Below are 14,585 nucleotides of genomic sequence, written 5' to 3' on the forward strand. Positions count from 1 at the left end.
AACATAGTCAGGGTTCATTTTGCTAGAAACTGATTTTTATTAGCTCCAACTCATCATCACAGCAAAACTCTGAGCATGGACTTCTTAACTTCTTACCTGGAATAACCAAGGACGGAGCGGGGTAGGGTGGGGGGTGGGAGCAGGGAGAAAAAAATAGTAGACAGACTATCAATTCCAGGTCTGATGTTCTCATGCCTGTAATGGTCTAAACGTAGCTTGGAAACTAATGGGAAGATTTTCGCCTCCTGAACCTTGCAGTTAATTGTAGCTAGAATATTTAAGGACACCAAAATATTTATATGGGGAGGATGAGAGGCTCTGCTATGAAAGCTAAATCTCTTGCCTTCAAAATTCCCATGTAGGTGAGTGTAAGTAAGATGGGTTGAATCTTCTTATTGCTTAAGCATAGGAGGGCAGAATTCTACTTCTAACCTATTTTTCTGAGTTCTATCCAATCTTTCCTGAGGAAGTTATATTGGCAGTTGCTGTTACTGCATACTGGACAAATGGCCAACCAAGAAAGGGAGTCACTGGGTTTGAGGTGCCAAATTATGCCGACGAGGAGCAAGCCACGGAACGTATCCATAGGCCATTTATGGCCACTTTGCCATTCAGTTACTAATGGCAGCTCATGGCTGACAACCTGAACTACCCAAGGTAAGAAATTTGCTGGAGACTCAGTCCCCATTAGGCCCTGATCAGCTAAAGACACCTCACCTGTTTGAAGTTCCTCCGTAGTGTCAAGTCTGGGCTGAGCTTGGTCCATGGTGCTGACAGGGGGCTCGCGTCGATCACCTCCAGAGATTTTCCAGGGCAGAGTCAAAAGACACAAATTACTCAGAGTTATTTTGTGATGAGGTCATTAAATTGTTGTCACATGATCAACTCCACATGTCTTACCTAGTTAGAGATGAGCGGCAAGCTGTGCTATACTGAAAACCTGAAGTGATCCATATTGAGCCATTTCTGGTTAACTCACAAATACTTGGATCAATTTAGGTTTGGATGAGTAATCCTCTTAAAAATAAATGATGTTCATCTACAAAGGGTCAAACTAACTCTTTACACACATTCCTCACTATTTTAAATAAAAACAGAAAATGCTGGAAATACTCAGCAGGTCAGGCAGCATCTGTGGAGAGAGAAACAGAGTTAACGTTTCAGGTCGATGACCCTTCGTCAGAACTGGAAAAAGCTGGAAATGGAACAGGTTTTTAAGCAAGTGCAGGGGCAGAGAAGGGGGGATGGGAGGAAAGAACAAAAGGAAAGGTCTGTGATAGGATGGAAGGCAGGAGAGATTAAGAGACAAAAGGGATGATGGTGCAAGGCAAAAGGAGATGGTAATGGGACAAGTTAAGAAACAAAAGGTGGCTCTAGATGAAGTGTAAATGACACTGGCCGAATGAAAGACAGCTGCCATGTGAGAGAGAAAAAAAATGGAAAAAAAAGATAGGGACAGAGTTTGTGGCCTGAAATTGTTGAACTCAATGTTCAGTCCAGGAGACTGTAAAGTGCCTAATAGAAAGATGAGGTGCTGTTCCTTGAGCTTACGTTGAGCTTCATGGAACAGTGTAAGAGGCCGAGGACAGAGAGGTCAGAGTGGGAGTGGAGTGGAGAATTAAAGTGACAGGCAACCGGAAGCTCAGGGTCACGCTTGCGGACTGAACGGAAGTGTTTCGCAAAGCGGTCACCCAATCTGCGTTTGGTCTCCCCAATGTAGAAGACATTATGGGACAGATGTTTCTGACCCGGCGCTGGACAGAAGTAGCGCACCTGTAGTGTCCAGCCCCAGGAGTGACACTATTTCCTGTTTCTGACAAGTATCCTGGTTTGCTGCACGCCCCTGGTGCAGGCCTACCCTCTGGCTGGATCTTGACCCTGAAAAACAGCAGGAATTTTAAGCGCAGCTGTAGGGTTCTCAAGCCTGCAGCTACGCATTGGGATTTTAAGATTGAGGCCTTCTGGCAGCTGATGGAAGATCCTAAGTGGTGTAAATCATCCGGGTGAGGTCTTAAACTGCAATTAATATGTGTACCCTTCTGTCTTCAGTCTGCCCCTGGGGTCGTCACTGACCATCCGGCCTGTGGGGGCCCGAGGGAAGTCGATAGTGTCAGGTTTCACCAAGCATTCCTGCACTAGGGAGACCGGTGTGTGGAGTCTCAGGAAAATAAGGTGGGTGGCCATCTCCTGCCTCATTTACATCTCTGTGATGGACCAGCCCCTCCAGCAGGCGCAGGACTACCTCCATCCCTTGGGGAAGCTATGGAAAAATCCATGACAATGTAAAGGAGGTGGGGACCTAGCAAAATGGGTCACCACCTCTTTTTCCTGACCTTTGTCCTTGGGGACATGTGCATTCCTCAGGAGCAAATGTCAGGAAAAATTGGTCCCATCAACTTCTGCACTTCCTCACAAATATGTGAAGATGGTTGGTCAAGTTGACAGGCCAACCATTTTATTGAATGTGTTCAAAAGGTTACCTTATATCATCATTTATTCTTTTAAAATTATACATGTGATTTTCATACAAATTCTTGACGTGAAGAGCAAGATAATCCGGATTATTCCTTTAATACATTTTTCATTTCTAAACTCAAGCAAGATGGACTGGAGTCAGCAGTGAGATTAGTCTCTGTGGACAACGGTTTGCCCGCTGTCTCTCTAACTTAGTTTCACTCTAATTTAATAGTTCACACTAATCCTCATATATGTGACTTCAACAGACACAACTCAGTGATTTTTTTTGCATCCAGTTTTCCACATCATACAACCGCCTATTGTGTTGGAGACAAATTCTTGCTTATTTCACAGGAAATTTATATTTTAACTGCAGAACAGCCAAAACATTCCTATAATATTGTAAAATTTTTCTGCCAAAACTGCATAAATAAGATAATTTGTTTGGCTTTGCAGTGCTTAAGATTGCCCCAATAAATGATTTATAGCCTACAAATTACACTATGCTTGTAATGAGCACTTAATGTGTTTCCTTTTAAAATATATGTAATTGACTTAAAACCAATGAGTTAATACCTTGGTAATAATAGTCACTCAAATGTGTTAGCCATCTGTCGTATGTTAATATCATAAACAGTAATTATTAGATTTATGTGTTTGCCTCACTGACCTAAGGAAATATGGTGCTTTAAAAACTGAAAACTGACAACAGTATATGGTTTCTCTATTCTGTCTGTTCCTTCTCTACACCAAAAATAAGCCCTCTTTTATATTATCCAAACATCACAACACACTTGTGTATTAACTCAATCACTGCCTCACCCAACTGCAGCTATTATTTTACACAAAATTAGAACAACTCGCCTATCAACCTTGTCCTTGGCTCCCAGCCACCAAAACCTCCAGCTTAAATTTCTCATCCCGATCTTTAAATCCCTTCATGGCCTTGCCCCTCCTTATCCCTGTGACCTCCTCCAACTCTACAACCACCCAACCCCCTCCCGAACTCTTCGTTCCTCTGAATCTGGCCTTTTATGCATCCTCCCCTCTCTTTGCCCTACCGCTTGCGGCTGTGCCCTCAGCTGCAAAGATGCCATGCTCTGGAATTCCCTGCCTGAGGCTCTGCATCCCTCCATCTCCTTTAAGACCCTCAGTAAAACTCACCAGTCTGACCAAGATTTTGGCCACCCTTCCTAATATCTTCTTCTTTATCTCGGATTTCATTTATTTCTGAAGCACCTTGGAAAAAATTTCTACGTTAAAGGTGCTATATAAATGCAAGTAGATGTTTATTTTTAATCCCATAAATGTTTGAGAACTGCCAAAATAACTGATTTTCTATTAGACAAATGAAGAAAAGCTTCTAACCAATTCAACTCAATAGTATTATACTATAGATACAGTGATGGATTAACATGGAGAAATGTGTGCTAGGTCCTTTCAGGTCTCACTTTTCTTTTTAAAACCAAGTTGCTTTGTTGCACTGTATATTAAATTCTTGACAATAAAATTTGAATACGGACATACAGGAATAATATTAAAAAATCGTTGTGGCAAAGATTGAAACATCGAGTGCAACAGATGTAATAGTAACAGAAAATGCTAGAAATTCACAGCACTTGAACAATCATAAAGAGAAAGATAAGCTGACATTTCAGTTTTGAAAAATTCATCTTTCTCTTTCAGATTCTGATTGACTGGCAGTGCGCCTCTCCAGTCTTGTTTTTAATTCCAGATTTCCAGCATTATTGTTTCTTCTTTTCATCTCTACAAAGTGATTTTTATTTCATTTTTTATTCAGCAGATACATTCCTTTGACCCTTCCCAGCATTCTTTATGAATATACAAAGGCTTACTCTGAAGATTCAGAATTTAGAATGTGCAAGAGTTTTTTTTTTATCTATTGAAGACCTGCTGTTTCAGATTCAATTCCTTGATGAACACTTGACCTTATTACAAATTATAAAGCACTCAACAGTTTTCCATGCAGCCAATTAAGTTCTGTATTTAAATAAGCAGTGAATAGTGTAACAGATAAGCACTTGCAGGTTGCTAAGGCTATTCAGGAATTCTAGTTATCCAACTTAGAATGATTAAGGATAACAAACTGTGCAGTTACAAAGACAGTTCATTAAAAATTGCAAAATATCACCATTGTTCTTCCTGGGTAATAAGACCTGATATTTCGCAAATGATACTTCTTGCCAATTATCTCAAATACCTGTTGAATTATTTGATTGATGCAGGAAGGAATGATTATAACTAGGAGACATTTATTAAGACTGCTCAACAGAGTCATTGCGTTAAAAGAATAATTTAATTATCCCAAAAATGGTTTAAGTGTCATAAGTACAGTGTTGCATAAAACCCAATTTCTTAAACTATCACCTTCTTCTACAAGTCTGTAGACCATGATGTACCAAATCAATAATAAAAAAGCATCAATGAAACATGCATACATACTGAAATGGACAATAAAGCAACTAACTGGACTTACCTTTCGGGTGCCAGGGGTCCATAAACTCGTACTTTCCCATCCCAACAGTCCGTAACATCTGCACACCATTTCTGTTGTCTTGAATTTGTGGTGGATTTAAAGGAAGTTGGGAAACAACCTGCCCATTGACTCCTTGAGCATTACTAGGAAGAGCTGCTGAAGGCAGAGCAGATGGATGCAAAATGGGGCAACTCATGTGACCATTCCCTATTGTGCTAGGGGCAGGCTGAGTCACCTGACCCACCCCAGTGAGAGGGGACATGGTAATCGGCTGACTAGTTGTGTACAAAGGCTGACTCTGCAGATTCACAACCATGTTGGTTAAAGGCTGTGAAGGATGCTGTACTTGATAATGTGCTGTCATAAGTGGAAGTTGAGGGGGAACTGGGGGTGGCATTGTGGGTGTAACTCCGATCACTGGACCTTGAACATTGAATGCAGGTGGCTGCGCTATCCCATACGTAGGAGGTATTAGGGCAGGCTGGCCGACTGCTGCAACTGAAGGGACCCATGATGTTGGACCTGAAAATTAAAAAAAACAATAATTAAAATGTCCATTTCCCTCTCTCCAACATTTACACAATTCTACAATCATGCCCATTAACTGAATCTATGTAGTTGCTCACTAGTATTCAAACACATATTATCTGATGTTTCAAAAGTGTTTTAAGAAATTTTAATATTCAATTTTACATAAAATATATCAATAAGAAATTCTATTAATTTGTTGGATGCTTCCTCAGCGAGAGTGTATGTGGGGGGTGTGGAGCGTGGGGTGTGTGGCTGTTATTATTCATATAGAGCCATATCTACAAAATCATGACCCTTATCCCACAAGGGTCATGTTTTTGTAGATATGGCTCTATATGAAAAATATAAATTTTAAATAGAGAATGTTGCATAATGTCAATACTTTGCCACGTCCCATAAAGCAATGTTAACGGTGTAGAACCGAGGCACATGCACCTCCACACACTCCAAACATTTGGAGCACCATTTTCAGTATCACATTAATGTGCGGTTTTATAGTATGGACTTTTGACTATTGTCCCCCTGGGGAAAGTACAGTTCCCAAGGCAAAAAAGGTCAGAAACAAAGGGTGGATAGAATAATCTGCCCCTGTATCTCTATTTCTATAAAAGTTTGAGTGTGTTTGTCATACTCTACATATCATATTTCAAAGTGCCAGTTATTACAGATGCTAAACAATTTTTTTATGGGTTCTTCTGATCTGGAGCCAGATATTTACGAGCAGTTATATCACACACTCTAACCCTTCCTGTCCCTATCCATAACAACTGGTTGCAAAAATTCCAACAAAACATGGCATATGGTCTGCATAACATTCAAGTACAATCATGCCAGAGGTCATAGTGCAAAAGAAACTTCCCAGTGGCACAATGCTAATAAAATGTAATTTTCAAGGTATTAGATAGTTTACAATAAAGCTATGCTTGGGTGGGTAAACACATTGCATGGTGTGACACTAAGACATTGCAGACGCATAAGGTCCCAGGCTCGACCTGTGGTCTGCACTGAGTTATCGGATGTCAAGTGGAGAGCTGCCAGTTCTCAAGAAAATGCATCCCTGAATTAGCTTTCCCTTCAGGGCAAGAGAGATGGGGGAGGGGGGGAGGGCAGTGGGGGATTTTGGAGGCAAAGCTCGATGAGGGAAAGAGAGCTACAAAGTTCAAAATATGGATCAATCGATAGATTATCGGACAATATATGTGACTAAGCCATTAATTAAAAAAGTAGAAGCTACTTTAAAAAGATAATGGGCCATAATTTGCGGCCCCTACGGATGCGTACGAGGTGCGCTCGCGCCCGTAAGGGCTGCACAAGTTCCGGGTTTAGGCATGCAAAGCGTATGCGTGAAAACACGGAATTTGCGATCTGTGAAGAGTTCTCTTGACAGATGATCCGCATCCCCGGGTGAGGGGCATCCGCGGGTGGAGAGTTGCGCTATTTGCCCAACTTCTGCCGAGTGAATGCCTTGAAATTCTTATGGCTGGTAAAAGCAGATGTAAGGCCTGCTTTTACCAGCGTAAGAGTTTAAAAAAATAGAAAAATAAAATTATATCACTCATTTATACATTCAAAACCCTGTCCAATAAGGTAAGTTTATTTTTAGCCTCATTAAAACATATTGGCCCAGAAATTCGGGTCTCCACGGGTGAGTACGCATGGGGTACTCACCCGTAAGCCCAATGGAAGTGCCGGTTTCCTGCATGCGCTGCGCATGTGTGGGAAACCGGCACTTCCGTTCCCCTGAAAGAAGGGGTTCAGAGGTCAAATGTGTGCGCAGGAAAGGCTGCGCATGCGCATCGAACTTACATTTTTTTGCAGGTTTTCCCGGGAGGGTAAGTCTCCAGAAGTTAGACATGTAAAAAGCAGTCGCAAGGCCTGCTTTTTACAAGGTAAGTGGTGAATTAATTAATATTAAAATATTTTTTCCACAGGTTTATTATTTTTAAATACTTTAAAGAAAGGTAAGTTTATTTTTAGCCCCGTTAGAAAATAAAATTATTTTTTTCAAAAACTTAAATTATTGTTTAAAATAGTTATTTCATGTAATTTATAGTTTATTTAAAAAATGTGATTTTTTTTTTAACATAGAAGATAGGAGCAGGAGTAGGCCATTCGGCCGCTCGAGCCTGCTCCGCCATTCAATGCGATCATGGCCGATCATCCAAATTCAGTACCCGGTCCCTGCTTTCTCCCCATACCCCTTGATCCCTTTAGCCTTAAGAAATATATCCAACTCCTTCTTGAATATATTTAATGTATTGGCCTCTACTGCCTTCTGTGGTAGAGAATTCCACAGGTTCACCACTCACTGCGTGAAGAAATTCCTCCTCATTTCTGTCATTTTAATTTATTTGAAGATTTACTGATGTTTTGGGGCTTATAGTATTTATAAGTTTGACAAGTCTTCCTGTCAAACTTATGAATGAAGCATTCCCTGCTACCATTGGCTCTCCATGGCCCACGTGATCCCAGGGGATGCATCAAACTAACTGCGCCCCTGAGATACACAAGCACTGCACGCCGGCAGTTGGAGGAGGCCCAGGATCGGAATTCCACGGGGGCCCACAGCTCAACGGCCGGCGCACTAGGTAAGTGCAGGTCGGGGGCTTGCACCCGCGGGAAGCCCCCGACCCGAATTTCTGGGCCATCATTTTTTTTCTTCAAAAAATTTAATTTTTGTTTTAAATATTTAATTAAATGGTATTTTAATTACGTAATTAAAAAAAATATTTCATGCGTTCGTGTATTTTTTAAGTGATCCCCATTCATACTTATGGGAGTTCCGTACATATGGAATCCGCATAAGTATGAATGGGGATTCCCCTTCTTTCATTGGTTAGGCCGACCCACGTAATCTCAGGGGTGCTTGCGACTGCGTGCGCCCCTGGGATATGTGGGCCTCTACCCGTGGGTACCCAGAGAGGCCCAGGAACGCAAATCTATGAACATCCCGGACCACCAGGTAAATTGGTAGATTTTTTGCAGGTCGGAGGCCTCAGACCGCAAATTTTGGGCCAATGTCACTATTTAGCACTATATAATTTGCAAAATCTAGAATTTCAGAGTTTTGGACATTTAAAAAAGTTAATGTGCTCAAAGTTAAAGGCATAGAAATTGGGCCACTTACTGCCACCCATTTGCGCCGCTGTCTTGGCGAAAAATGGCGGCTACCACTCTAGCGCCTTTCTCTGGCACGGGACTCGGTGGTTGCCATTTTGGTGAGGGCCTTAGCTCTGCCTGGACATGTAAATGTAGAGAGGGTGACATCAGTTGGTGTGCAGCACCGACTTAACATCACCTCAGCGAATTTTGACTGTACTGAGTCCTAAGCTCTCTCTGAAAACCCAGCATTCAGCAGACTGACAGAGATGCTGTCAGCACCTCTTAAAGGGACACACACATCTTTCAGGTAAGTTTGCATTTAAGTTTTTGGACGACTTTTTTTATTTTATTGAAGTCGTGACTTGGTGCAATACATGTTAAAAAAAATTGTGTGTGCAGGGAGTGCTGCTGGACGTTTGCCAAGCCTTGGATGATAAAGGAAGGCCTCTGAGAAGACAGAAAATTTTGGAAATAGTCAGCAGGTCAGGCAACATCCATGCAGAGAGAAACAGAGTTCATGTCTCAGGTCGAGATGCTGCCTGGCCTGCTGAGTAAGTCCACTTCAGATTGCTTTCATTTTAGATTTACAGCATCCGCTCGTAGAGGGAAGAGGACGATGCAGAAGAGGAAGACGCAGAAGAAGAAGGCGCAGAAGAGGAGGGTATGTGAAATGAGGATCCTGTGGGTAGAGGATCTCTCTTGTAGTGTTGAACCCCTGCACAAAGCCGGAGTGCTGCATGCGAAACCCTGGGTGCCCCTTCCCTGGCTTGATGAGCTATTTGTGTTATTGTTGAAGCACTTTTCCCAATTTTCTAGGTGCAGAAAGCAATTCAGCTTTACGAGCTGAAGACTCCCATTTGGGAATTCTTTTTTATGTAAATTTTTTTCAGAAGGCAATTGAGCTGTAAGGGCTAAAAACTGCCTATTTTTACATGATTTTTATTTTTTCATTTCAGAAGGCAGTTCCCCTTTAAGAGGGCGAAATGCTTTCTGAAATGACAGCCTTACTTTCAGAATAGGCTGTTCTAGCTGCAATGACGCTTTGGCCAAGTTACATATGGGCCTCCTGCCAGGACAAACTTCACAAGGATGGTGTTGCACAGTGAGTTAAGTGCTGGGCTAATGTTAATTAGTCCCCAGCGCTAATTTTTTGGTCTTGCCAGCGCCACCATTTTCAGCAGCCGTTAACACTTGCCCGCGGTGGCACCGGCAGCTTTTGTGGCATTTGCGAATTTCTAGACCATAACTATTTACTAAATCTAGTTAAAAATGATAATATTTGCTATTAGTTCACAAGGTCAACAAATTACACATTGCCATAATTATCACAGAGCTTCAGTTATTTTCCATTCATGGAATAACAAGAATTGTATATAAAGTGGACCCTTGCCTTTACAGAACAATGGAGCTAATTTGTGCAACTTCACTCATGGCTAATAATAGGCTATTTTTAACAATGTGGAGAATATTCAATAATCCTGAAGGAGTTAGCCATCATTATTATACACTTGGGTATGAAATGGATAAGATACATTTGAAACCAAATGAAAATATTACTGCCATTAAAAATCTCTTTGAACTAATATGATTTGCTTTTAACAAAAAAACGTAATACTTGCAATTATATATCATCTTCATGTTAAAAACACCTCAAAACACTTACACAGTACATTTGAAAACTTTTTTTTGAAGTGCAGTGATTGTTACTATGTGGGCAAATACAAAAACCTTTCTGTGCAAGCATCATTCCATAAACAGCAATGAGATGATCAATTAATTGTTATTCTTTTTAAGATGGCGTTGGTTGGGAGATGGGTGTTGGGCAGCACATCAAGAAAACTTTTTATTGTTTGAATAGTGCTACAAAATCTTAAACATCCATCTGAACAGACAGACAGGATCTTGGTTTAACATCTCATCCTCAGGATACACCTCCAACAGTGCAACATTCTCAAACTGCTGCATTGGAGCGCCAGCCTAGATTAGGATCTCAAATCCAGGTAATCAGCTTGAACTCAACCTTCTGAAACAGAGGTGAGAGTGCTATCAACAGAGCCACGTTGATATATTTACATTTCTAACAAACCTCCCCCCCGCACCTCCACCACCACCCTAAAAAATTCTACATTTACACGAAACAAAATTACTGGTAGATACACATTAGAGTATTAAAAAATCTAGGACATCTAATAAAAAATAATAGGGTAAACCTTAAGGCACTAATTTCCACAGGTTGCACATCGTTTTCACACATTGTGAAATATTCCCATTCCACTAATTTGATCATGTGAAACTTTACACCATTATTCTTTCAAAACTGCTTTAAACTTAGTAAATACTTGACTATAAATGTACCTAGTGCAATTAAACGATTTTTATACAGGGTGCCTCAATATAATATTCCATTTCATGAGCTGCTGTTGTTGAAACCTTGGTATATATTACCTGATGCAATATTATGTAGCTCCTACACTTTTTTTTGCTAGTTTGTGATACTCGTGCATACTGTGAAATACACTAAGCTGGAACTGGCAAACATGTCTCCACTAGGGCTTAGGCTTCACCACAACAAATTCACTTCTTCCTTCTGTTACCATTTCATGTATTTTATCAGACTGTTTTCCATTTCAATGCTTTCACAGTAGTTTCCATAAATATAAATATTAAATTGCAATGCAATGGAATTTGAAAACACAAAATAATTAAGTAAATTCTACCAAGCACAAATTTTAAACTAAAAAAAACCCAAGTATAGCCTGCCACAGGTTAATTACCCTTTTCAAGAAAACTTTTGGTATGATTTGTGCAATGCAAGTTTCACAAACTAACCAATCTCAGAACACAATGAATTGCTGTACTCAAAGCCTTGCTGTTTGTAAGCTGTTGGAGTGTTGGAGTCATCTGTCTTGGGAAATGTCAAACATGTCCTGTCTTGGCAAAAGCAAGGCAATCATGCCATTCGGTTAGTATCTGAGATTGCTTTGAATGCTTGAAGATGTGTTTATAAAATAGATGATGCTCAACAATATTAAATTTCTAAAATACAATAGCTTACTGAAGATATAATTTTGCATATCTTTGTCATGTCATCAGATAAACACAGTGGATCTCCATTGATTGGCTCTGGAAACATGACATTTTGCTACATCCATTGATGTAGTGTGTATGTGTTGTCTGCTCTCCATTCGCCAATGGTTCCTCATGCACCAGTATTTCAAGATAGAAATTGTCATCTTATATTTTTAAATCTCTCCATGATCTAATTCACCCTATCTTAGAGAACACCTTCTGCCTTATTGAGTAGAATGGGCCTATACTCTCTGGAGTTCAGAAGAATGAGAGGTGATCTCATTGAAACACAAGATTCTGAAGGGGATTGACAGGGTAGATGCTGAGAGGCTATTTCCCCTGGCTGGAGAGTCTAGAACTTGGGGGCATAGTCTCAGGATAAGGGCTCGGCCATTTAGGACTGAAATGAGGACAAATTTCTTCCCTCAGAGGATTGTGAATCTTTGGAATTCTCTACCCTAGAGGGCTGTGGATGCTCAGTCATTGAGTATATTCAAGGCTGAGATCAAAAGATTTTTTGACTCTCAGGGAATCAAGAGATATGGGGATGGGGCAAGAAATTGGCGTTGAGGTCAAAGATCAGCCATGATCTTACTGAATGGCAGAGCAGGCTCAAGGGGTCGTATGGCCTATGCCTGTTCCTATTCCTTATGTTAAGTTCTTATGTCTCTGCATGCACCATACGGTCCTCTAACACAGGACTTCTTCTCTACCCTCACCCCCTCCTCTACACCACTGGCAACCATTCATTGCAACCAATTGCACTGTGGCAGCCTGATTTAAATATATAATGCAGTGCCTCGCCTCTCCACGGCGAGACACTTGGACGCCACAAAACCTGTCGCCGTAAAAATGGCAACGGGTGCATCTGTGGCGGGTTGGGGTCGCGTTCCCCTTTATTTCCATTTTTAACTGCCCCCCTGCCGCCCCCCGACCCACTCTCTCCTGACGTGGGGGGAGGGGTTTAATATCAAGGCCTATTCATCTGCCCTCTGAAAATTCTACCCAGTTCTTTCCACTTTGCTCTTTCCCTCCCTGTTTTTAAAAACTCTCTTTGTGTCTTTGGTTCCCAATCCTAGCCTCTTCGGGGGGAATTTTTCAGGGGGGTTAGCGGGCACGATTGGTGAGAAATTATTTTTTGACAGTGGGCAGGGAATCCGCTGTCAACCTGCCTCCATGCTAGTCTCCCAGATGTCGGGTCTGTCAGCGCTGAACAGACCCGACACCAAGCGGCTGGGGAGGCAAATTAGATCATTAAGAGATTGTTAAAAGGCACTTAAATACTATTTTAAGCTTACCTTTCAATTTTACAAATTCCCCCATGGTTTATATGCTTTTCGGGGATCACGTCAGCTCAGCAGGTCATGAGTGGATTCAGCATTGAATTATCTGATTACTTGACAGCTGCAAATGTTCTATAAAACCTCCCATCTCACTGTTGTTCACTTTCCAAGCTCAGAAACTGTTGCTTGCTGCATTTGGAAGACAGATTGAGCTTTATGCAGCTTGCAAGTGTTTAGAGCCAACTCTCTATCCAATGCCACCTCATTGGAACAACCTCTCCGACCATTGACAGATTTGCTTCTGTCATCTCAACTTCACCTGCCATTTATTCCATCAGCATCGGTGCCCTTGAAACTATCTCACCTTGGTCCTCGGAATCCCATCACAATCAGTCCCAACACCAGCAGCACCAGGCACACCAGCAGCACCAACAACAACACCAACCTTCTCCGCAATCAACTGATGCTGCACATGACACAGGGCATCAGTAGCCGACCACATTGCTGCCCTGGACGCCAGGGATGGCCTCACCATAGCCAAATTTACTTCACTTGACGCTGTACACCCTGGCTGCCACATGATGCGCCAGGTTGTCACCACCCCACACCAACACCATAATGCATCCCTACAATGCCCAAACCATTCCTTTCACACTCATCACCATTGCAGGGGGTACCATTATGTCCCATCATTCACTACAACTCACTAAGTCACTTCCAAAGGTGCACACAAATCTGTCCAAGAACGCAAAGTATTGAAAAAAAAATTAAATGTTTGACAGCACATTAACAGAAACTTCACATGAACATTGGCTAAAACACACAAGTGGCTACCCTCATGTGTTTTTAGTTGGTATAATTGGACTAAAATGAGGGCGAGTGTGAGGGATGGCTAGTGAGATGGGGAAGTGATAATGTAGAGGGATGGGTGGAGGTGCAAGGTAAGTTGGTGTGAGTAAGGATGTGCAGGAGTAGGGTAGGGAAGGCAGAATGTTGGGGATGTGATGAGTGGCACAGTAGGATGAGGTCGAGTGTGGCTTTGCAGTAACGTTTTGTGATCTACTGGGATCATTGAAAGGTTTGCACCACTGCAGCCTGGTCCTCCTGACGACATCCCTGCTCGTGTCCTCCTGTGGAATGTTCAAGCAGGCTGCGCTGATCTCCTGGGGAGGTCTCTTCCGCTCATGGGAAGGGAAGAGGACCTCCCTGCGTGGAGGGTGTCATGGGAGAACCTGGGTGCAGCCATGCACCTCTGTGCAGTGCTTGTTTGTGTTTGCAGCACCTCAATGCTGTATAACACTGACAACACAACTGTCAAAATTAATTTGTGTATAGTCCCTTTAAGGAAACCGGCTGATGACATGTCATCAAATGACGTCATCAGACCCGCTTCCTTCAATTGGTCGGGAAATGCACTTGGCGGGCTTAACAAGCTCAATCAGCGTAAGATCATTCTATAGAGTGGGCTGGAGCCAGCAGCGGGGTCACACCCCGCCACCAACCCCGGCCACACTGGACCCGCCTTGGTAGGCGTAATCACGGCCTTCATTTCTCTCCCCTTTCCCCAGCCTCACTATCCATAGTTTTACTTTTCCCCTTATTCTATAGAGTTCTGAGATGTTGTTCTGTATGAGAGGAGTGCTACA

The 14,585-nt window shown here is 42.0% G+C and overlaps 1 protein-coding gene across 6 annotated transcripts in view; it reads right to left on the reverse strand.

Moving 5' to 3' along the window:
* Nucleotides 1-14,585, reverse strand: part of klhl29 (kelch-like family member 29) — a 732,755-nt gene that overhangs the window by 222,971 nt on the left and 495,199 nt on the right. For 4 of the 6 annotated variants that reach the window (XM_085996817.1, XM_085996816.1, XM_085996818.1 and 1 more), the window contains 3 exons: nt 4,955-5,476; nt 3,622-3,696; nt 718-795 (listed from right to left, as the gene is read on the reverse strand). In XM_085996817.1, coding sequence (XP_085852943.1) covers nt 718-795; nt 3,622-3,696; nt 4,955-5,476 — 675 coding nt within the window. The remainder of the gene's footprint in view (nt 1-717; nt 796-3,621; nt 3,697-4,954; nt 5,477-14,585) is intronic. The other 2 variants (XM_085996819.1, XM_085996820.1) reach the window with 2 other exon arrangements.

Source organism: Somniosus microcephalus, chromosome 9 (genome assembly GCF_052327205.1).
Source record: "Somniosus microcephalus isolate GS21.2 chromosome 9, FLI_Smic_1.0, whole genome shotgun sequence".
Classification (NCBI taxonomy): Eukaryota; Metazoa; Chordata; class Chondrichthyes; order Squaliformes; family Somniosidae; genus Somniosus; species Somniosus microcephalus.